Source organism: Penicillium daleae (assembly GCF_028827525.1).
Source record: "Penicillium daleae strain IBT 16125 chromosome Unknown utg000008l_segment0_segment0, whole genome shotgun sequence".
In the NCBI taxonomy this organism is placed as follows: domain Eukaryota; kingdom Fungi; phylum Ascomycota; class Eurotiomycetes; order Eurotiales; family Aspergillaceae; genus Penicillium; species Penicillium daleae.
The window spans coordinates 3,318,507-3,340,824 of NW_026623156.1; the positions used below are offsets into that span (position 1 = coordinate 3,318,507).

The window sequence follows — 22,318 nt, forward strand, 5'->3', positions numbered from 1 at the left end:
ACAGAGGGCCGCGAGCGAAAGAAGAGACAATGTCAGCGGGCATGCAAGCGCCTTGGGCCTCGGGTGATTGGGCCGATTGTTGAGAGCCGCAGCCAGTCGTCGGTAGTGGCACGTCGATCTTGGCTCGTCCCACAGAGGTCAACCCTTATGAACGACGAATATGTCGGCTGTATTATTGCGACCTTGAGAATGCTCGAGATAAATGGTCGGTGATGACTAGTGATTTCTCCGCAGACCGTCCTGGCATTCGGAGAAGGGCAGAACCAGCATCTCGCGTGACGTCAAGACGAGCCGTTGATCGGAAGCATGACCGCCTCGAGATGGACGGGGCAAAAGCTGATCACAGATCTCCACAGCTCCACGACTCAAATCTATCTTGTTGCTTCCATCCCTATTCCTGGTTCTTCTTTCTCTGCTCTTCTTTGAGCTTGTAAGAATCGATTTTTCGATGTTTCAGAAATTCGGGGTCCACCCTATCTAAGCCTGCTCAGCCCTTCCTTCAACCACCGCGTTGGAGAGAGCTGCCTGATTGCCCACCGCCGATTGTCGACCCCTCTTGATCTTCGCTATCTCAACTCCCTACGACCTCCTATACTCCTCTTCCATCATGTTCGGCATCTTTGCGGACTTATTGTCGTAAGTCCTCTTCTCAAGCGTCTTCATTGAACTCTCTGTTTGCAAAGTGGTCCAGCTACTAACTGCCCTTCAATAGCTCCGTGATCACCATCCTCTTCCCCATCTTCGCTTCCTACAAGGCCCTCCGCTCCGCCGATCCCTCCCAACTCGCACCATGGCTGATGTACTGGGTCGTACTGTCCGTCGTACTGCTGGTAGAATCTTGGACAGTATTTATTATCGGATGGTATGGCTTTTGCCGATCACCTAGCTGTGAACCCCGGGCAGCTTCGGAAGCTAACGGCGGTTTTTTCTCTACAGGTTCCCCTTCTATAGCTGGATCCGCCTCTTTTTCTTGTGCTACCTCGTTCTTCCCCAGACTCAGGGAGCCCGCCTCATCTATCAAGACTACGTTGATCCCTTTTTGACCCACCACGAACGCGGGATCGAAGAGTTCATCGGTCGGTCACACGAGCAGGCCAAGGCATTGGGTCTACAATACTTCTACAAAGCTATCGATTTGATCCGAGAGAAGGTAATGGGCCTCCCCCCACAACAGCCCGCGCCACCGCCACCCTCGGGGCCCGCTGCCTATGCTCAATCGTTGCTGTCGCGTTTCAACATCCCGACTGCCGGCGCTCCAGCTGCGCCCGGAGCACCGGCTGGCGCACCAGCAGCTACCACCGATTGGTATTCGATCCTCGGTTCTGCCCTGGGGTCCGTCGCTTCTGCAGGCAGGCCCCGTGAAGCACGAGAGGAGGAGCTTTCCGCCAGCGGTACCCTTCTCCAGCGCAAGTTGGAAACCATGTCCGGTGCCGAGAAGGCCAGCTATATCTCCAGGCAGCGGGAGGTGCTGGACTTCCTACGCTCGACTTTGAGTCGGGAGGAGCAAGCGATGAGTCCGGATGAGGCCGAGAATGATGATCTGGCGTACGGTGCTCCGCTGCGGAAGGATCCTAGCGATACCTCCTTTGATGTAGTGGACGATGAGGATTTGGGGAGTCGCGGTACTGCTACTCGACGGAAGAGTAGTCGGTGGACATCAGGCTGGATGGGTAACGAGCATGATTCGTCGGGTTCATCAGGCACCGACAACGCTGCCCGTGCGTCCGGGTATGATCGATACTAGTCTTTGCCTTTTCTTGCTCGTTGGGTAGAGGATAAGAAGCCAAAATCAAAAAGACGCTCAGAGAAACATCACAGCTGCCAGATACTCAGGACTAAGCTTGGGCAGTGAGAAATGACAAATCAACGGCATAGTAATCCTGATTGCTGCTGCGGCAAGACGGGTTTAACGAACGGAGTTTATGTATAATGCCAGTCGCTGGGCGGGCGCAAAGGCCCTCTCGTCCTACCATGCTTGCGGCACATAGCGACCAGAGAGATCAGAGCACTAGTGACTGGGCAAATGTACACCTCACGTCTCGCATAGTGTGTAGTGATCCATCTGACAGCCGAGGGCCAACTGGTGGAGTGGCTCAACCGAATCAAATCGGTCGGAAGAATTTGAAATGCTGCACGTCGAGAAAGTTCGCTGCAAGGCGGGATCGGGGAGAATCGAATGTCGATCCTAGAAATGTACGGAGAATGGAAGTGATATCATTCAATAATTGTGTACTCCTTATCCTGCAATAGACTATCCCTTCTGGAGGACTGCCAAGGGAACCTACATGGGAAGGTAAGGTAGTACAGGGCCGTATCCCTTCTCGGAACAATGAACATCCACACCCAACGGCCAAAGAACGAGTCCGAGAAGAGTGGTCTCGTCCCAGGAATGCATGTCGTTGTCTTTGCACCAGTCTGTCGAATAATTGAGTCATACGGCCTCAGAGCATGTCGGACACGAGAAGAGAGTTGACCAAGTAGGCTTAGTGGCTGAGTCGACTGGTCAAGGTGCTTTTGACGGGCCACTCTGACTGGTACCTAACGAACGAACTAACTTGCTTGTATAGTTAGAGTCACTTATATGGAGGGTATGAATCAGTCTCACTTGTAGCTTGGCGATGCTGGGTAGGATAATGACGGAGCTAGTTGCACTCATAGTCCGTGATTTTTGTCGTGGTTAGCTCTTTCTGGCTACGTTGTTAATATTCCCACGTCAACCGTGGCGAAATGGAGCCCCAACTGGGGAACCACCCCAAGATCCACTTCATTGTTCAGTTCAGTTCTGGAGTCCCGAGTGTCCAAAGGGGGGACGGTCTCCAGCATTTTCAGAGTCGACCCTCGATCCAAATACTTCAGAGGTAGCTTCAAGTAGTTTCTCATCAACTAAACTAAATCCCCCCATTTTGGAACCCCGTGTTTGCCTCCCTGAGGCATCTTCCATCAACCCGGGCAACTTCGCCGATGTCATGGTGGCGGCGCGGTTGGTCGATACTGTAGAAAACACCATCCCCGACCATCACCGAATTCCTCTCTCTTTTTCCCTCTCCTTTATTTTCTCAAGTCCGATCGCTTGAGAAAGGACTTGGCTTCTTGAATCGAAAACCTGTCCCTTCATCGGTGAGTTCGTGGCCTGGACCGAATCCCTTTTGCTTCTTCCTCCTCCACCCGAAGACTTTTTTTTTTGTTCCCACCGAAACAACTTTTTTCCAGCGTGGATTTTTTTCCCTTCCCACACACCCCCCCAACTTGGAATTATTCCACCCCAAACCCTTGACCCTCACCTCTCTCCGGTCCACGCGCTGCATCTCCCCTGCTGCGCCCCCGGTCTTGTCATCTCATTCATTTGATTTGACTCCCTCTAACCTTTTGAGATTTTCCTCTCGCAGATCTCAGGTTTGGATGTGGCATCGTCAAGCCCCGTCCACAACTTGACATCACCCTCGTCCAACCTCTCCCCCGCGATCTTTCTCCTCTCCACTCGACAAGAGAAAAGTTTCCTTCCGAATCCTCTCCTCTACGCGTGTGACGTGGATACCACCTGTCTAATGACCTCGAACCCTCCTCAGTCGGGCGTTCAACCAGGACACAGCACCGCTACCTCCGCCTCCAACCCGTCCGTCGCTTCATCCTCCCCCTTGGCTGCCACGACTCCAGCAGCCAGGTCCTACGCCAGCGCCACGAAGAAGTCCACCACGGACTCCTCCGCTGCTCCCGTCACCGTGGGTGGCTCGGCGCAACATGGGAAGTCGACTCCCGGAACTTCACTGAACGGCAAACCCATGCAAAACCAATCCTCTCAGCAGCAGGCTCAGTCTGGGGTGACCATTGTCAATGGCGCTCCCACGGCCCCTGCTGCTGCACAAAATGACCACTCTCGAAAGCCCTCTGTGACCATCACCTCTGCTGGTGCCTCGGGATACATGCCCAACGGGGGCCCTGCTGGCCGGCCCAACTCTCTTCAGTTCGGCTTTGCCAACCAGCAAAGCTCCCCCAACATGGGTAACCCAGCTGTCCTGGCCTCTACCCAGGCCCAGTCTGGCCTGGGTGCGCCATCGACCAACCCGCGTGTCACTTCGCCTCAGACTTCCCCGTCGCCTATCCCACAACCCGCCTCCAGCGGTGGTCGTCCCCCACCTTCGACCTACCAGGCACAGGGTAATGTTCCTAACTTTGGCAGCTTTGGAGAGAATGCAGGTGACAACAATGTAAGTGAAATATCTTAATCACTATTCTTGTGCTATTTTGGTGTGTCTGTTGCTGCGTTGATTTTTTGGGGGGATTTTTTGGGGGGTGCAAACTGGGTTGTGTGGTGATGTGCCGTGGCGTATGTGAAGCGCGCGGGAACGGCAACGCGACCGCGCATCATCCCTCCTATCTTTTACGATTTTCCAACCTTTTTTTTTTCTTTTACTCTTTTTGGCGCTTCCCCTCTCCGCCTTTTTTTTTCTTCCAACTGCTTGCTCACATACATGCGCCTCTCTTCACAGGCACCTCTCGGTCCCGGCCAACAGCACGTCCGTCGCGAGTCCTCGCAGTCAACCCATAGTGACATGAGCAACCACATGGGTGGTGGTCCTGGCCGTGGTGGCTACCCTCACCAGGGTGGCCGCGGTCGTGGATACTCCCAGTCTGGCTACCAAGGAGGACAGATGCCCTACTCACCAGGCCCGAACTTCCGCCAGACACCTAACCAGCCTCGTGGTGGTCACAATATGGGTCCTCAGTTCCACGGCCCTAACCAGGGCCGCCCGATGCCCCCCTTCCCCAACTCGCCACACCAAGCCAACCGCAGCCCGGCTCTCGCCAACGCGCACCCTACGACTCCCCAGATGAACCAAGTCCCTATGGCCCACCCGCAGATGCCTCCCCAGCCCTACCCCGGCTACGGACAGCACATGGGTCCCCAAACAGTGAGAAACCCGTCCTTTCCCCGTCAAACCCCCAAACCCGCCCGGCGTGGCAACCATGGCAATAACCCCAGTCATTCAAGCTACCGTGGAAATCGTGGAGACTATGGTGGCTTTGGCAGCTATGGGCGATCCCGTGGAGACAGTCGCCCTACTGCGGTCCCAATGCCCTCAATCCCCTTACCAGATCTTGCTCCGGAGAGCGGTCAGTTTGAACAATGTCTAACATGGGTCAAAAACAATCAGGGCTACCCTCCGAGCTACGACCCCAACTACGGCTTCTACCCAGGTGGTTATAACATGCAGAATATGCAGTACATGACCCCTCCTTCGCCGCAACCTCGCCCGGGCATGCCCTACAACCCCCAGGGCCCGTACATGCAGCAGCAATACCCCGTGCAGCCTCCCCCTCAGTCGACCCCGCTCTCGCGCACCCCATCCCAAGTCTCGGCTGACCGTCCGGGCTCAAGCCTTGGTCAACCCGCCCCAGCTGGTCCCCCCGGCGCGGGTCACACTCACACTGGTAGCAGATCATCGAACAGCCCCGTCCCCCCCAAGCCTAACTTTGTCATTCCCGCCAAGAAGAGTCCTATCATCATCAAGGACCCCAACAGTGGCAGCGTGAAGACCTTCGACAAGAACCCCGCCTCTCCTGCTCGTGCTACTCCCTCTCCCGTGAAGATCGCCACCCCTACCGCGACTCCACCTCCCCGAACCTCGAGCGCTGCCGACCACTCGCGCGCTGATAGCAAGGCCAGCAGCACCAAGACTGACGAGGAGAAGAAGCAAGAGTTGAAGGATGCTGTGCGCCAGAAGATCCAGGAAGACGAGGCAGCGCAGAAACGAAAGGCCGAGGAGGCTGCCCGCAAGAGCGCCGAAGAGGCTAAGGCCGCCGAGGCCAAGCCTGCCGAAGCCAAGCCCGTTGAGACCAAGCCCGTTGAGACCAAGCCCGTCGAGACCAAGCCCGTCGAGACCAAGCCCGTCGAGGCCAAGCCCGTCGAGGCCAAGAAGGAGGACGCCACCGAGTCCGCTCGCGCCGCTCTGGAGGGCCTGAGCTTGAAGGAGAAGGCCGCCCCTGCTGAAGAGCCTAAGAAGGCTCCCGCTCCTACTTCCGCCCCCGCCCCGGCTCCCCCTGCTGATGATGACGAGATCGACTACGATGCCATCGAGCGTGAAATGGCCGAGATTGAGGCCAAGGAGCGTGCCGCTGAGGAGGACTACAAGCGCAAGAAGCAAGCCAAGAAGGAGGAGGCTGAGCGCAAAGAGCGTGAGGAACGGGAACAGTACGAGCTCAACATGAAGAAGGCCGAGCAGGAGGCTGAAGAACGTGAACTCGCTCGTGAGGCCGCTCGTGCCAAGGGTGTTGACACCACTGAGGATGAGGCCAGCCGCAAGGAGCGTGAGGATCTCTTCGCTTCTCTCAGGAAGGGTGGCATCACTGCCACGGAAACTTCCACCCCTGCCGACAGCGGCGCTGCCACCCCCGTTTCGTCTGACATGTCCATGGGCCCTCCTGCTAAGCCCGCCGGTGCTGCTGCTGCCAAGAAGCCCACTGGTCTGAAGCTCGACACTCCCAAGCCCACTGAGCCTCCTCAGCCCAGTGCCGCCATGAAGTCCCTCCAGAACGCCAAGTTCCTGGAAGACCTCAGCAAGGTCACCTACCCTTCTTCCGTCAATGCCCCCGATGCCTCCCTCAACGCCAACTCACCCGCCGGCCGCCGATTCCACTACGACCGTGACTTCCTGCTCCAGTTCCAGGCCGCTTTCAAGGACAAGATCTCCGTTGACTGGGACGCCCGTGTGCGCGAGACTGTAGGCGATAGCGACGCCTCCTCCCGGCCCCAGTCGGCCCGCACCCCTAGCATGGGTGGCCGCAACCCGTCTCATAAGGGTCTTGGTGGCTTCCCCGGTGCGCCCATGGGCACCTTCGGTCAGACAACTCGTCACAGCATGCCCCCTGTCAACCCGTCTCTGGGTGGTGGTCGCAACACATTCGGTAACTTCGGTCGTCCTGGTATGCCTGGTATGGGTGGTCCCATGTCTCGCAACCCGTCTTCGAACATGCCCATGTCTCCTCGTGTGGCATCCAGCAAGGGTGGTGCTGGCAGCAAGCGTGGCAAGCACGGTGGCAAGAAGGAAGAGGACTCCAACAAGTCTATGCCTCTTACCGCCGGTATGGAGCTGAAGGCTCTGCAGCAGAGTTCTACTGGTTGGAAGCCGCGTAGCGTTGGTGCCCAGACTGCTGGTCCCGCACCTGGTGGTGAAGGTCACTTGGCCCCCGACGTTGTGCAGCGTAAGGTGAAGGCTGCGCTGAACAAGATGACACCCGAGAAGTTCGACCGTATCTCCTCTCAGATTTTGGAGATTGTGTCTCAGTCCAAGGACGAGTCGGACGGCCGTACTCTGCGCCAGGTCATTCAGCTCACCTTCGAGAAGGCTACCGATGAGGCTCACTGGGCCCCCATGTATGCCAAGTTCTGCAAGAGTATGCTGGAGAGTATGAGTCCTGAGATCAAGGATGAGAACATCCGCGATAAGAGTGGCAACATTGGTAAGTCTCAATCTTAAACCCCTTCTGTCCTCGCTTTGGTTTGATGCATTGCCGTATACTAACACTTTGTCACTAGTTACTGGTGGTTCCCTGTTCCGCAAGTACTTGCTCAACCGTTGTCAGGAGGAGTTCGAGCGTGGCTGGAAGGTCAACCTCCCACCCAAACCCGAAGGTGTTTCCGATGAAATCGCTATGCTGTCTGACGAATACTACATTGCCGCTGCCGCCAAGCGTCGTGGTCTTGGTCTCGTCAAGTTCATTGGTGAGCTGTACAAGCTTAACATGTTGACGGAGCGTATCATGCACGAGTGTACCAAGCGCCTGCTCGACTTTGAGGGTATTCCTGAGGAGGCTGAGGTTGAGTCTCTATGCAACCTGCTGCGCACTATTGGTGCCAGCCTGGATGCTTCTGAGAAGGGTCCTGCCATGATGGACGCTTACTTCGCTCGCATCAACCACATGGTTGACATGGCCGGCTTGCCTAGTCGTCTCAGGTTCATGTTAATGGTTCGTTCACCTCATTTCCGGCTTTCGATCTGTTCTTTGAGGGTGCACGTGAAACTGACCTATGTTTTTCTTCTTTAGGATATCATTGACCTGCGTTCCCAACGGTGGAAGTCTAAGGATGCCGACAAGGGTCCCAAAACTATCCAACAGATTCGTGAGGAGGTACGTTCCTCTCTCTCACTTCCCAAATTTGCTACAAAAAAAAAGAGTTTTAATGACTAACTTGGTCAAAACAGGCTGCCCGCGCTCAGGCCGAAGCTGAGATGGAACGTCAACGCCAACAGGCCAACCGTGGTGGTGGTGGTGGTCGCCCGGCCATGGGTCGTGGTGATGCCCGTGGCTTCGGCTACGGTAACCAGGCTCCTCCTCCCGACTATGCTTCCAGCAAGGTCGGCAGTGATGACCTGCGTCGTCTGCGGGCTACCCGCAACACCAACCAGCCGATGTCCTTCGGCCCGTCAAGTCTGCTTGGCTCTCGCAGCAGCAGCGGTCGGAAGGGCCTTGGCCCTGGTGGCAACCTGGTTCGGGGCAGCGATGACAGCGCTGCAAGCAGCCGTACTGGTACTCCCCCTGCTGGTAAGAAGGAGGACAAGGAGGCTGCGTCATCAATGAATGCTTTCAGGTAAATTATCACTTCCAAATCGCTTCCGATATGAAGGGAACCCCACCCTCATTCCCTTTTAAGCAACATACTAATCTGATTTTTGTTTCGTACAGCGCCCTCGCCAGTCTGGAAGATCGGGATAACATGGCAACCTCACCCCCGTCCAACCCGACTTCCCCCATGCTTACCAAGTCGCAGCCCGCCACCGCGGAGCGCCGGCCCTCAAAAACCCCCTCGAAGGACGGGGAGGACGCAGCATAGATTTTGATTCCCTAGGTGTTAATGATCAACGTTTTTCCATTGTTCTTTGTTCACCCAAAAGATTTCCCTTTCTTATCTCCCCTTGCCTTTTTCTCCCTCTCACTGTTCATGTTGCTCCCATTGCGAATCTGCTTTTCTAATGGCCGTCCTGACCTTGCATTCCCTCCGACTGGTCGGGTTTCTTCTCGCCTTCGTCCCCTTATCTTTTTTACCTCCCTTTTTTTATCGGGACCTTCATAGTGTACAATTTTCACACCTTTTATTTTTCATTTCTTTCCTCTTCCTATTTCCGTTTTCTTATTAATCCGAGTGGATGGTGAAGCTGTGAGAGCCTCCCCTTTATACGCCGATCTTGCCATGTATCTTTGCCGCGAAAGGGATATGATGCGGGAGTGGTAAAAAGGGAGGGCGGTAGTTGGTAGGACACGAAAGGAGAAGGTCGTTGCTCGTAGGGGGGATGAATATGGAATCTGCGGTTGCTTTGCAGAGGCTGCTCTGCTCTGCTCTGCTCTGCTCTGCTCTGCTCTGCTCTGTTCTGTTGGGAATGCATCATGATGGATGGGGATTCTATACTAGCATGTTCCCTTCTCTTTTCTCCTTCTCTGTTCTCCTTTCTTTGGTCTCTTCTTCCCTTCTGCTCTGTGTCTTCTCAATACCCGATCTCTCTCCTAGGATCTAGAAAAGCATAAGTATCATTTCATATCAAACCCTGATTCGTTCGTATTAACTGCCGGAGCGTATACTTGAGAACTGTGCCCATGCTTCGCATAGTGGGTGTAAGGCTCTGCGCATGGAGTTGGGTTAATATTTAGCTACGTGAGACATCCTTTGAGGGAGTTAAGTAGATACAGATTCTATTCTGGTATGAGCTATAGGAGAAATGAGGACGGTTGATGCGATAGAACTAGGACTGGATTGATTGGAGGGGAGAACATCTAATCTTGTGGGTATCATCAGGCCAGGTAATGAGATATGATGTAAGAGCGGTCCTGGCTTTGTACGAAATCATGCGTGTGCTCGAGCGCTACCTAAGGATGTGACGCATAGAAGATGCGACGAAAGTGAAATGCAGAGTATGAAAGATCCGATGAAAGAAAGATTCAATGGACGGACTAGAGTGATTGTGCATTTTCACTCAGCCTTGTCTGTGCCTTTCTCCTCATTTTCGTTTGAGACCTCTATCACGGGTATCGACATCCGTTTAGCGGTAGCATCAGTTGCTTCGGAGATCGGGTCTGTTGCACTTTCTTCCTTGTCTTGATGCTCTGACTCGTCTGAGGAATCTTCCTCCGGGGAGGGCGACTGTGATCGGGGCGGGGGTATTGGCGATGAAGATCGCCGCCGCGGTAGTTCGCTGTCCACAACACTCTCTTCCGAACTAGAGAAGCTACCGCTCAAGGGGCTTCTCATAAGAACAGAGTCTAGAGAATATGGGACAGGGGAGGTCGGGTCTGAATCTTCGAGGCTTAGACTGCTCCGATCTGATACAGATAAGGAGCTTCGCGAGGTATTGCGAGAGTACGTTGCCGGGAGTCCCAGGGCTTCAGCGACGGCAGCTTCTTCATCAGGTAGTTTGAGGGCGCTGCTCTCGGTACTGGAGCTAGTGTTGAATACACGGCTGCCACGTTTCTCGCTCAGTTCAAGAAGATGATTGTAGCTGCGTCGGGCTGGGTCTGCACGACGCTTCTTCTTTTTCTTCTCGCGCTTGGGTGAGGGGCGGACCACGATGACGGGGATTGGTGAATGCTGGACACAGTACTTGGAGACGGAGCCGGGTAGGAGACTGTGGACTCCTTTGAGGTTTCGGCCCCGGGTTCCGACGATGAGCATAACCGGCTCATAGATACGAATCTAGATTCGGTCAGCAGATGCTCCTGGGCATCAGAAACTACCTCACAGTGCCAGAAACTCACCATTCGTTGAATAATCTCCTCCACTTTCCCGACGACCAACTCCAAGACCAAGCTGATAGCCTTTTCGTCTTGGCTGTTCTTCTGGATGACCTGCTCGAACAGCCTCTCCGCTTCCTGGCGATACTTGCCCTCCTCGATTCCAGCATCGCTCGCCATACGCGAGTCCTTTTCCACCGCGCGCAGACAAACGATCTCATCCCCGTCAGCAACCAGCTCATCAATCAGCCAGTTCAGCGCAAAGTCGGAGTAATCATTCTGGTCCGTGCCACACAGAAACGTCCTGCTCCGTCGGGTACTCTGGTATCCCTTATGCTTGTAGTTGAGGGTCAACGAGAAATCTGCAGCGTCACGGTTATCAAAGGTATTGAATGAAACACCACGTTCATAGGTCCTGTTGTGAATCAGTACAGGGGGATAAAAGGCCACCACTTGCATCCGGAGAGGGAACAACGTACTTTGGCGGCGGCGGAGATGGCCCGCGACTTGTAGATGGAGCCCGCGGCTCTCTTTCCACATCTAGATCCCTAATGACTGGCGCATCTGCGTATGAAAGGCGCTTCTCCTTGATGATGTGGGAGCGACTGGGTAGTTGCGACTCCCCGTTGCCGACGTTGAATTGGATGGATCGTCGGCGCGGACTCTCACTTCGCGGGCTGGCTTCGAAGGAGATACTACGTCGATGGGCGGAGAGCGCGGGTGTATTCAAGCTTTGTCTGGACTCTGGTCTCTCTTCGGACTCGAAGGAGGGCTTGGGGGAGCTTTGGACGGACATTGTTGCAATGGCGGGGTTGACGACCGAGGTATTGAGAGTTAGAGAGGCTTACGCCGGGGAAGGCCTTTTCCTGCAGCGACCGCACGCTACAGCGACCGCTGGATTGGTCTTCCTTCCTCAGCTGTCAATAAGATCGAAATGCTGTCTTGGGCGTTGAGCGAACGGAGGGTTTGACACTCGGGGACGAAGCGAATGCCGCGGGAAACAATCAGGCCATGCGGATGCGGATGCGGACGGTATGCGGGGAATTCGGTGCGAGATTCAACGACGGTCAAGGTGGTAGGTGGAGCTATCAATCCGTGCAGGCGACCACATGTTTTGGAATGCCGGGGGTAGCTTTTTTCGGCGGAAGCTGGGATTGATGGTAACAGGCAATTGCAACAGGCGAACGCAGTGACGCTTGCAGCGAGGGGCTTGGCTCGAAGCCGCAGGCGGTGAGAGGGTAAGGTTATCGATAGCGATAGTGTGCATCCCGTGATTTGGGTCGGGGTTGATACTCCGTCGGGTATGCAGAGTTGGGAACTGAGTACAAAAAGAGTGGAATGGTTGTATAGTTTGATTACTTGGGATGAATTAGGACGAAAACTTTTCAACCAGACCGAAATTTGATACTACCCCTCGGTACATGCCAGCGAAAACTTAACCCGCCCATACTGATTTTCACGGACTATGTAGGCCGCCTTATCGGGAAATTGAAATCTAGTCAGTGTGTTGCGAAGTAGATCGCGAAATGAGCTACAGTGACGAAAACTCAGCATATTGAATGCAACTCTCTTAGATGTTATAGTCCAGTTCCAGTTACCCCCAGTAACCCTCCACCTCCCTAGTCTAGTGGTATAAGAAATCACGACTGCCCCGGCCAATTTTCCGCTAGACGGGCCGCTTCTAGGAAGGGGCTCTCTGAGATGGATCCAGGGCTACCTCATTTTTATGCTGGCCAGATATAAGACCACCCCTGCGGCCAACATTTTGTCTCCTTTTTTTTGAAACGCTTTTTTTTCATATCAAATCAATCCTTGAATACAGAAGAATGCGCTCGTCTTATTTCTGAAGTATTATTCGAATATCCGGAAGGGTGTGCTGTAGACTTAGATAGGGTTTTTATGCGAGCATTGGCATCCATTCTTTAAGCATCATTGAGTGTCGCGGGGGTGTTTGTATGGTGACGGAAGACGGGGGTTCGATTCACGGGGGTCGAGGGGTGTTTATCCTGGTCTTCAGGTTTGGTCTGAGAATCTGTGTCTAAGCACCTAGCACCTAGATCAGGAGATGCTAGTTATCGCAGCTGATGTGCTTGGGTCAGCATGTTCATACTGGTATTCCACATGGAGAAGAATTGTGATGCGAGATAACGCGATGTCCCCTATCCTATGGATCGGCTGGCATTTGGAGATACATCTGCAGATCCCATGTCGCTCACCATTTCCTAGCCAATAGTCGCAAAGATCTCAATAACCTCAATCTAATAGGTGGATTATTAGATCGACGGGAGATCTATTCAATAGTGTGCAGCACGAAGCATGACACTAACAGCCCCTAGTTACGTTAGTTATCTACAGTACGGAGTACAATTTGCTGACCTGAGCGCATTCCTCAACGTACGTAGATAACCTCACAGTCCCGAGCCCACTCGTGCATTATCTCATCGCCTCAGGTTTCCACAGCACACAGGCCTGTAACTTAAGCCTACCTCCTTCGTATATACCTACATCAATGCCTACTGCAAATCCACCATGACCCGTAAACACCCGTGCAGTCAATAACTCCCCAACAACTCCCCTCGCAATCCTGCACCCGTCCCAAATATGCACTATACAGAGTATGTATGCCCCGTGACATCCCCACTTCCCTCCCTAGCAAAACCCTTCACCAAACTAGCCTTGGTACTCACCCCATAGCGGACCGACTATGCCGACTTAGCCGCGAGGATCGGAGACTATCGCTGCTTGGCGTGGATCCATCCACCAGCGGTGAAGCCCATATGGCTCAGGGTTGAATTAGCGAATAATGTCACGACTACGGTAACTACTTGCTGCAGTCTCACAGGAGTAGGTACTGTACTCGCTGGGCGGTGGGGGAGCGCTCGGGGCGCCGTTCTGCAGTGCGATCGACGGGTCACATGCACTACTGCGCGGGTTTGGTTGGAAGGACTTGGTCAATTGCGGGTTTATGGAATTGCGGGATTGTATCGTGCTGACCTGCTGAGGTACCTACAGTTTAACTAACTACTCAGATGGTGTAAGCTAAACACTAACTTACTACTAAGTAGTTGAAGACCTCATTTTGCGCGGGGTTCATGTATCAGGGGGCAGTATCGACGTAGCCTATTTGATAAGGCGCTCTACAAAATATGGAATACATGTGAAGGACCAGGTTAGGAGCAGATACAGTCAGCACTACCAACCCCTCCATCTAGATAAGGAAATGACAAGGATCATGTTTGAAATGTTTTTGGCATGCATTGTTCGCAAGGCTTGATTGGTATGAGGGTATCTATGTACATGGACGGAATCGAGTCATTCCCACGATCCCTGGTCGGGATCCCAATTCGTTTCCCAACCCCCACTTTGGGTAGTCTCAACCTGCACCTCGCTCTCAGAGCGAGGGGGGAGAGCTGCCCGTGGTACATTTAGGCCACTTTCCAAAAGTCCAAGCAAAATGGTTCCATAAAAAAAGATTTGGCCGTAGCCGGAGAGAGATGAGAGGGTGGTATAAGAGAGTCGAGTAGGTAAAGAAGATGCGACCGAGGCAAAAACCAGTTATAAAACGCCTGGTATGAGGGAAGATCAAAGCAAGTGAAGCGATTAAGCAAAAGCGCTGGTAAAATTTCGCTTCAGAAAGGATAGTTGACCGGTTCAACTCGGTACTATTTGTTCGTAACAGGCGTGGGGTATCACAAAAGAGGAATCAAGATATCGCGAGTGGTATACAAGTAGAGAGACGAAATAAATGTATCGAGGTGTGTAAACCTTAGAACGCCTCGATCATCGTGCTCTGTTCTTGTGCAACGTAATACCCCGATTCAAACAGATTTGTTTGATCGTCTGTCAACGAGATGGCCGCGGCCGCGGCCGCCTTCTGATCGAAGGACTCCAGAACCGGCTGCAGCGGCGAGGGCGGCATGCTCTCGTCCTCGGACGAGTCGCCCGAGTCAGCCAGTAGCTCGGGCGGGGACTGCCGGGATGGAGACCGCGTCAAGCTAAGCTTCTCCAGGTCCTCTGCATCGTCGTATTCAAAGTCCGAGTCGGTATCGTCCTCCTCATCTTCCACCAAGGTCCCCTCGGGGATGGCGGCGAGGTTGTGCTGGGGTGGAGGTGGAGAGCGCAGGCGAACGGGGGTGTTGATGACGAAGTCATCCTCGTCAAAGTCGGAGTCATCTTCCTCGTCGCTGTCGCTGAGGTCCGAGTCCAGATCGGAGGCATCCTCCGGCTCCCAGGCTTCCTCGGGCTCTTCGACCACGGTCGATGCCCATTGGATGTGGTTGGACTTTTCTTCGCGGGAGGAGGTCTTGGTGGCACCGGTGACGGTCTGGTTGAACCAGCGTTCTTGCTCGCGCTCAGCGTCGGCCAGGTCCAGCATCAACGAGTCCAGCAGGTTGGCATGGCCGACGAGCAGGCGGAGATCGTGATCCGGCCGCGAAGCCTCACGAGTGAGCTTCTTGCGGGCGGTGTGGGCGAGGTAGTATGTTTGCGTGATGCTCATCTTCTTTTGTTGGCGGCGGCGGAAGAGGGATTCAAAGTATGGGGAGGCGGCAGAGGCGAAGGAAGACTCCTTGGAGAGGGGAGAGGAGGTAGTGGTGGAGGTAACTTGGGTAGCCTCCATGTCTGTGGTGGCAGTTTTGAGCTACTTATGAGCTCAGAATGGGTGATGACTCGGGTTTCTGCCAAGGTGGGTGACTCAGTCACGGGCGGTGAGCTAGGCAGGGGATAGCGCAGGTCGATCAGGTCGATCCAGATTGGTCGTCGTGGTGATGATGGGGATTGGATGTATCGAAAGTGGGAGAGACTATTGTGCCTATAGTGTATATATCGTGTGTGTTGCTGTGGATGTGGTATATCGTAGTGGTAACACGAAAAGGGAGAGACCGGGGGGAGGGGGAAAGAATGATGTTTATAAAATAAATTCCTCGGAGCCTGATGATTATTGCTGAGAAATGTCAAATCATATTCTTAATTATTATTATTATTTTTCTTACTCCCGTGTATCCGTTTTGCTAAAGTCCGGCACCCGATCGGAGCGCGAAGATCCCCACCGAGTTTATGCGCATCGCACTTGGTGGACCCCCCGAGACCGAATGGCCCGCTGATTAACATTATTAATGTGTGCTCTTTGAATTTTAAATTTTTCGAGTGCTGAACTCTATGGTTGTACGCAGGGAAGGGCCTGCATTCCAGTTCTACACCGCATCTCTGTACATACGACCTGTATACCATCTCGCTTACAGTCACGACCGTCACTACCGTGCAGCCATTGCACATTGTAGCAGTCCCGAGTTTTAGTCCGAAAGAATCATGGACTCGCTCATGTTCGTGAAATTGATGTATAGTGACTCACCCGGTTAAGTCCGTTTTTCGCCCATTTTTTTGGTGAGACCCTGAGCCCCACCCGTGGATGACCAATGCCCTCAGCTCATTCCCAGCCGGAGGGTCAGGGCGGTTATGACCGAGCCAGCTCGTAGTTACGCCCTGCTCCGGATCTGACGGGCTTTTCCTCAGGCTCACTCAGCCCTTTCCCAAGGTTTCCTCTCGTTTCCCTTTCCATGGCCTTCCCGCTCCGGCAATACGGAACACAATCGCCGATTATTCAACATGGCTCTTGCCTTGGCTCTGCCTTACGTTATGTCCGGGGAACCAACTCTAAACCCTTTCGAGCTAAATTTTTCTGCGTTGAGTGATTCTCGTTGGTCAATTTGGCAACCCCAGCGCTCCCAAGGTTATCTATCGCTTGACTCAGCATGATGATTTCCAATCATGGTTGATGATGTGCTATTATCAATCACTCAAGCACCTCATCCACGATTCCATCACGAGCGACCGCTGGTTTAGGTCCTCCCCGCAATTCTTCAGGACTGTAATAGCCTTTTAACCCAGCATCAGCATCATCATGACTGCCCTTATCTCACCATTGGTAAAGCCTTGGCTTGCCCAATGGGGTATCCCTCGCATTCCGCACGGTCCAGATGACAATAACAGTTAATTATCAATCACCGTCTCCTTAGATATCGTTATGGTCCAGAAGGCTTCTCTCCACGGTTCTCGTTGGCTCGTATTCCCAGCTCCATGGAATATTCTCTTTGCTGTTGATTACTACCTCCGTACTCTCTGCTTTATCGTCCAGTACACAAGTAGACCATTGATAATCAAGAAACTCACGGACCACCGCTCGTTCCAGTAATCCGTATTCGCATGACCATGCGGCTGCAAAAAGCAAAGACCTCCCAAGAAAATAGCCCAACTCAAGGCACCTCGATTATTGGCCTTGGCTTCTTCCCCAGACATTGACAACTGACAGGCTGCAGCGAGACGTGGAGGGCTGTCGCTGCGGAGGCAACAATTGACATACGTCCTGTACATGCTGTACTCTGTTCTCCAGTCTACAATACCTCGCTTCTTGCTGGACCACGTACTCCTCCTTGCAGACCGCAGCCTCAAGGACAATGGCGGAGTAAGGCAGAACAGGCATCCCAGCTCCGTCATTGTCAAAGTGGGGGGCCCAACAGGGCATTTACTGCTTATGTCGCGAACAAGCGACCGTCAGCAAAACAGACAGGGCTAAAACCAAGGCTTGTTGCGAGTAAATCATGGCTGTGTCTCCGTGTGGAATGCCACGAAACATGAAACCGCGCCGCGTAGGGAGAAAATTGGCGGCTCAGCTCGTCATGGCGCCCAGAAGCCAAGCTAGACTCCCACCAGAAGGTTAAGCAGCCTGACGGGGGTGGCTCTGCAATTCCGTTGCGGCTGTTTACGGCGGTCTCGCAGTATATTCCCCTTCCAGGCCCAACGGGTTTCGTAGGTGGATGTCGATGAATTTGTTACCTAAGGCCCCCCACCATCCAGTTGGCCCACCAACTTTACGAGCAGCCCTATGATGATCTTCGGTCGCTGGTACGATTGTCTTAACTAGGCAGTAGTAGAAATCTGGTTGCTGGATCTCTGGCCGAACCCTGCGGATCATTCACTGCCCAGAGGGATGAGATGGAGTTGATCGTGTCGAATGGTTCATCTTCCCAAATATATCTCGTCCTTATCTGAGCATTAGGCTACATCATCACTGATCCAGAACAATACTAGTACCTGGAAACAAGAGTCATCACTGATGAAGCCATCGAGAGATCTAGAAGCCTCCACGTCCGAGCTCTCGGTGATTAGGGGTATATGGCTTCAGCCGCGCAACGGAGTTAGTAACGCCATGCGCGCGGATTTGCAGACAACACACACACACAGCAGACAGCAGACTGCAAATTGCACAGAGTAGACAACAAACAGCCTTGTCCAATGGGTCGACGGTAAGCAAGAGTCATAGCAGATGCGGGATTCGGATTCGTCCGAGGAGTTTGGCCGGGTCGGCCATTAAGTGGTCCGAACCATCAAATGGTCCCAATCGATGGGAGATCTGGAAAAATAATTAGAATTTTCTTTGGTCGCTCGGCGATTTGTTGCGGCCTTCCGAGGCTGATCCACCTCTGACAGGTCGATGATGTCAGTCATGATTCTCGGCCATTGCATGGGCTGGCCGAGACTTTTATGATACCATCAACAGAGAGAGTAATGAAGGCTGGTGATAATGTTGATAGGCTATGACTATGGTATATCTGGTCTCTTTGATAGTAGGTAAGTTATGAACGTGATTCTTCTTGTCTGGTCTGTTCGTCATTTTTTTACGGCGTACGGAGTAAACTGCGAGCCGAGGCTGTGTTCAATTCTGCCGGTAGTTTCAATTAATGTACCCCAGGCGGAGGTCATACTAGGCAGGCGGTCTACAGAGCATAATTATGTACACAAGACCATGCTCGAGATCTTGAAGATACGGACAATGATTCTCAGTGATTTGGGTCCAAGCAAAGACCAACGACAGGAAACTAATACATCGTCAAAAAGCTCCAATCCCTACTAGGCCAGTGGAGACTCAAATGCTGTCCGCATTGATGGCGCTTTTTTTAATGCACAAACCGCATTAAGACCCCGACTGCCTTACTTAAGCGGCTCAAGATCAGACCTACCTTCCAGTCTTTACTATCTATACATGTGGGACACAGAATGATCTGCCGGATGAGAATAATGAAATAAGATTCATGTACAATACAATATTCTCATGCAAATTATCACAATTCCACTATGTTTACGCATGACTCAACTTTGAAGAACTGCACAAACACAAATACAATCCGTCCGGAACCTTGGCGATCATCCTCGGCGACGGACCAACTCAAACAAAGTTTTTTTTAAAAAAAAATTTCGACAACCTCGCAGTCGCAGATCGGAAGCCCCGAACTCCGACGCCGACCAGCCACAGATCCTCCGTTTTGCTGTGGGTCCATTCAGTGCACAATTCTGACTTTTTTTCGTTATGCTCTCACGTCTCAGCCTCATCACCAACTTATGGAGGATTGTGGTTCCTTATCTCCATTTTCTGATTGCAAATCAAGATCCTTAAAACTTCCGAGGTTTGTCTACATACAGCGTATATACTCGCTAACATAATGTAGAGATATTATACATCTTGCTTTTCTTTTCTAGAAAGCGCGTCTATAGACAGACATACTGCAGAAATGAATCCTACCCACGTGTTTTCGGCCTCGGTCGTTCAAAATACTGCCCGTCTACACATCGTGGTACAATACTCCAGCCCTACCTCGTACCGAATGCTCCAGGAAACAGCATACATAACTCCGTACTTACCTATCTACTCCGCGCCAGGTACCCAAAGCCAAGCCTTGTAAACATAACTATGTACCTCGTGGCTTTCCCTTACAATCCTAGTCTCCCTGTGCCGGGTCCACATTCCTCTGCCACACGATGAGATCAACACCCCAGTCCACGCCACGATCCTGGTTACGGATGCTCGCGGGAGCGGGATCAACATGGCTCTACTCTGGTATGCGAGGGGATTCACAGGTACTGTCTTCCGTCTATCATGCCGTTCCGAGCCGAACATTCCTTTTGGTCATGCGCCATGCGCGAAAGAGCGAATACGTTCCGGTCGATGGGTTGGAGATCATCGCATGGGTCTGCTGACCGCGTCTGGCGGATGTTGCCGGGCTGGCCATGCTTTGCCTGCAGAATAAGCAATGCCTATACCGTCGACACTATTTAGTACAGGATAGTGTTATGCACTCCGTGCTCGGACGCTGGAGGTATGCACGAGCGACCGGATTGGTGTGCCGTCTATGCTCTTGGCTGTTGTAAGGCGTGGTGGGTCGTGGAAAGGGACGCTTATAGGGCTGTAGCAGAATGTGCCAGCATTGAAGCTGACTGTGCACCTTCTTCGTAGGAACCTACTAAGAATTTGAGGGTTCTTGAATTGCTTAGCTGGTTCGAGGCACATAGGTGACTAAGATGAGGCTCTGCATGGAGGTAATTCACGATAGTTTATACCTAGTACAAATTCGACTCTAGTGATAGGTTATCTAGGCATATATGGAACTACAACCTTATGATAGCCACATCTCTTTGGGAATTCTTTTAGTACAGAAACCTTATGTCAAGACAGGAGATTATTTCTTTATTTTCATTTTCCAAGCTAATATCATACAGCGATTTGGAAGCTCTTCTGATCAATGGACGCCAATCAGCGCAAGCCGGCTCTCCAGAGTCTTCTTCCCCAGCCAAATAAAAGAACGCATCGGCCCAACACCCGGCCAAAGGCCATTGGCAGTCCAAATTTAAACCATGTCAATGGCTTCAAGAGTGTGGTGCCCGGCACTACTATCGCATTCTCAGCTCCACCAGAGGACGACTTGACCTTGCCACTCTTTGAGTTGGTAAAAGCATCAACAGCCTCCAAAAGTATTTCCACTGTCAATTCAGGTTGGCTCAAAAAGGGCGAATGGCTGGTTTGAAGCTCTCGATGCTCCACATTAGCACCCATTTCTCTCGCCATACCAACTGACATCCGCTGTGCCAGCACCGGTAACCCCCGATCCTCCACAGTCCCAATGTACCAAGATGGCACATCTCTCCAACCGGCATAAGAATACTCGCCGCCTTCGAACAACGCCTTCAGACTCTGGGTCGTGAGCTGAGAAACCCAATATTTTGCTTCTTCCTCTGGCAGGTCATGGTAAAACAGCTCCCGTGGGGAAACAACAAGCTCAGCGTAGCCGGTCTCGTTATTCACACGCCAGGCAGGCGGCGGACGACCGAAGAATGGATCCATAAAGGCCATCCCAGTCAAGGTGAAGCCAGAAGCAATGAGGACCAGCCCAATGACGTATCCCAATTGACTGTCATTACCGTCCTTTGGCTTTGCGAAGCCTTTGATCGCGCTGTTACCCACGATGCCGCCATACGAGTGCGCAATGACAACAACATTGCGCCCGCTACTTGTCTCGGCAGAGATCGCATTCTGAGCAGCATCGAGATCATCTTTGAAGGTCGCTTCGGGATCAAATGCTGTCGAGGGAAGAGACACTGCCACACATCTGAACTTAGGCTCCAGGAGCTTGATGATCGGGTCGTAGCATGTAGGTCTGTGCCAGGAACCTGGTATGAAGACAAGGGTCGGTTGACTCGACATGGCAGTGGTTTGCGAGTTCAATAAGTTTCACCTATGGACGCGCTTTGACATTGATGCAGTACCGTAATAATTTCGATCCTGTACGTGAACGGAGACGCGACTCTGGCCAAGTGGGGTTCAGTAGGGGTTTCGCGAACAAAATAGGCAAAGTCCGACGGCTATGTAGTATCACGTGAGTGTAGCCGTTCACTCAATGGTGTAGCAGGCATTACTTGAAGGCTTCTCATCGTAAATACATCGTATATATTCTCGTATTAAGGGTAGCTTACGATATAGATATATTGATTTACTGTTTAGTTTGTCATTTTCCCAGAGATAGAATGGTCATATCACAACCGCTGAATCTTGTATCACCTCATCAGATATCTATATATAGATCCCAAGAAGACGGGAATTTTATCAGGGGATAGCTCATCTAATGATTCACACTGTTCTCTTCCACATCTAAGAGGTCGGTGTGTGACTGTCGCGCGATAGAGGGTAAGAATAATCCGGTTCTCAATCAGCTTCTCGTCTTGTCTATTGCATACCCGCCCTTCTTTCTCATCCCTAGTCGCGCGACGCGAAAGTAGCGTTCTATACATTAAAATTAAAGAAATTTAGAGCATATAGTGTGTTTCAACTCAAGTTTTACTATATACGACCATAGGGTGTGGAGAACAGGACTTCCCCGTGCTTAAGCCGGTTATAGTACTCATTTAATTCTCAATGCGCCCTGAGCTCTAAAATGGCCCCTGATCTGGTTTAAGGGTGAGGGCTGGGTGATATAGGTGAGGGCTGGGTGACGAAGATTCTCACTCAGATCACTTAGATCACCCAGAGCACCTATGTCACCCAGAGCACCTAGAGCACCCACTTTTCCATCTTCACTTGATCCAGGCAATAAATAGGAGCCCTTCAGAATCTGCTGCTCCATTTTCCCCTTTACTTCCAATATTTCGAAGATGCTCCCAATGAACATCTAAAAGAAACTCAGAAAGAATTGCACATGCTGCGTCACGTGGCTTCACCTATAAGTCTCAGAATGAACGGAAAAACGAAGATAACTCAATATATCTCGAATAGCTG

The 22,318-nt window shown here is 52.4% G+C and overlaps 5 protein-coding genes across 5 annotated transcripts; 2 read left to right on the plus strand and 3 right to left on the minus strand.

The window, feature by feature from the left end:
* Nucleotides 1–607: 607 nt before the first annotated feature.
* Nucleotides 608–1,744, plus strand: N7458_009730 (HVA22/TB2/DP1 family protein; the record flags this gene model as incomplete). Its single annotated transcript, XM_056913112.1, has 3 exons — nt 608–636; nt 713–862; nt 937–1,744. The coding sequence occupies 3 exons, from the start codon at nt 608–610 to the stop codon at nt 1,742–1,744; spliced, it is 987 nt and encodes a 328-aa protein (XP_056761961.1).
* A 1,801-nt stretch (nt 1,745–3,545) lies between these two features.
* N7458_009731 (putative eukaryotic translation initiation factor subunit eIF-4F) lies at nt 3,546–8,830 on the plus strand (the record flags this gene model as incomplete). Its single annotated transcript, XM_056913113.1, has 6 exons — nt 3,546–4,205; nt 4,488–7,458; nt 7,535–7,965; nt 8,044–8,127; nt 8,202–8,587; nt 8,683–8,830. 6 exons carry the CDS (start codon nt 3,546–3,548, stop codon nt 8,828–8,830), a joined length of 4,680 nt encoding a protein of 1,559 aa, XP_056761962.1.
* Nucleotides 8,831–9,961: 1,131 nt separating this feature from the next.
* N7458_009732 (universal stress protein) lies at nt 9,962–11,515 on the minus strand (the record flags this gene model as incomplete). Its single annotated transcript, XM_056913114.1, has 3 exons — nt 9,962–10,681; nt 10,744–11,134; nt 11,199–11,515. 3 exons carry the CDS (start codon nt 11,513–11,515, stop codon nt 9,962–9,964), a joined length of 1,428 nt encoding a protein of 475 aa, XP_056761963.1.
* A 2,970-nt stretch (nt 11,516–14,485) lies between these two features.
* Nucleotides 14,486–15,337, minus strand: N7458_009733 (uncharacterized protein; the record flags this gene model as incomplete). Its single annotated transcript, XM_056913115.1, has 1 exon — nt 14,486–15,337. The coding sequence occupies one exon, from the start codon at nt 15,335–15,337 to the stop codon at nt 14,486–14,488; it is 852 nt and encodes a 283-aa protein (XP_056761964.1).
* Nucleotides 15,338–20,302: 4,965 nt separating this feature from the next.
* Nucleotides 20,303–21,250, minus strand: N7458_009734 (alpha/beta hydrolase; the record flags this gene model as incomplete). The annotated part of the gene is made up of 1 exon (XM_056913116.1): nt 20,303–21,250. One exon carries the CDS (start codon nt 21,248–21,250, stop codon nt 20,303–20,305), a length of 948 nt encoding a protein of 315 aa, XP_056761965.1.
* Between the last annotated feature and the right edge of the window lie 1,068 nt (nt 21,251–22,318).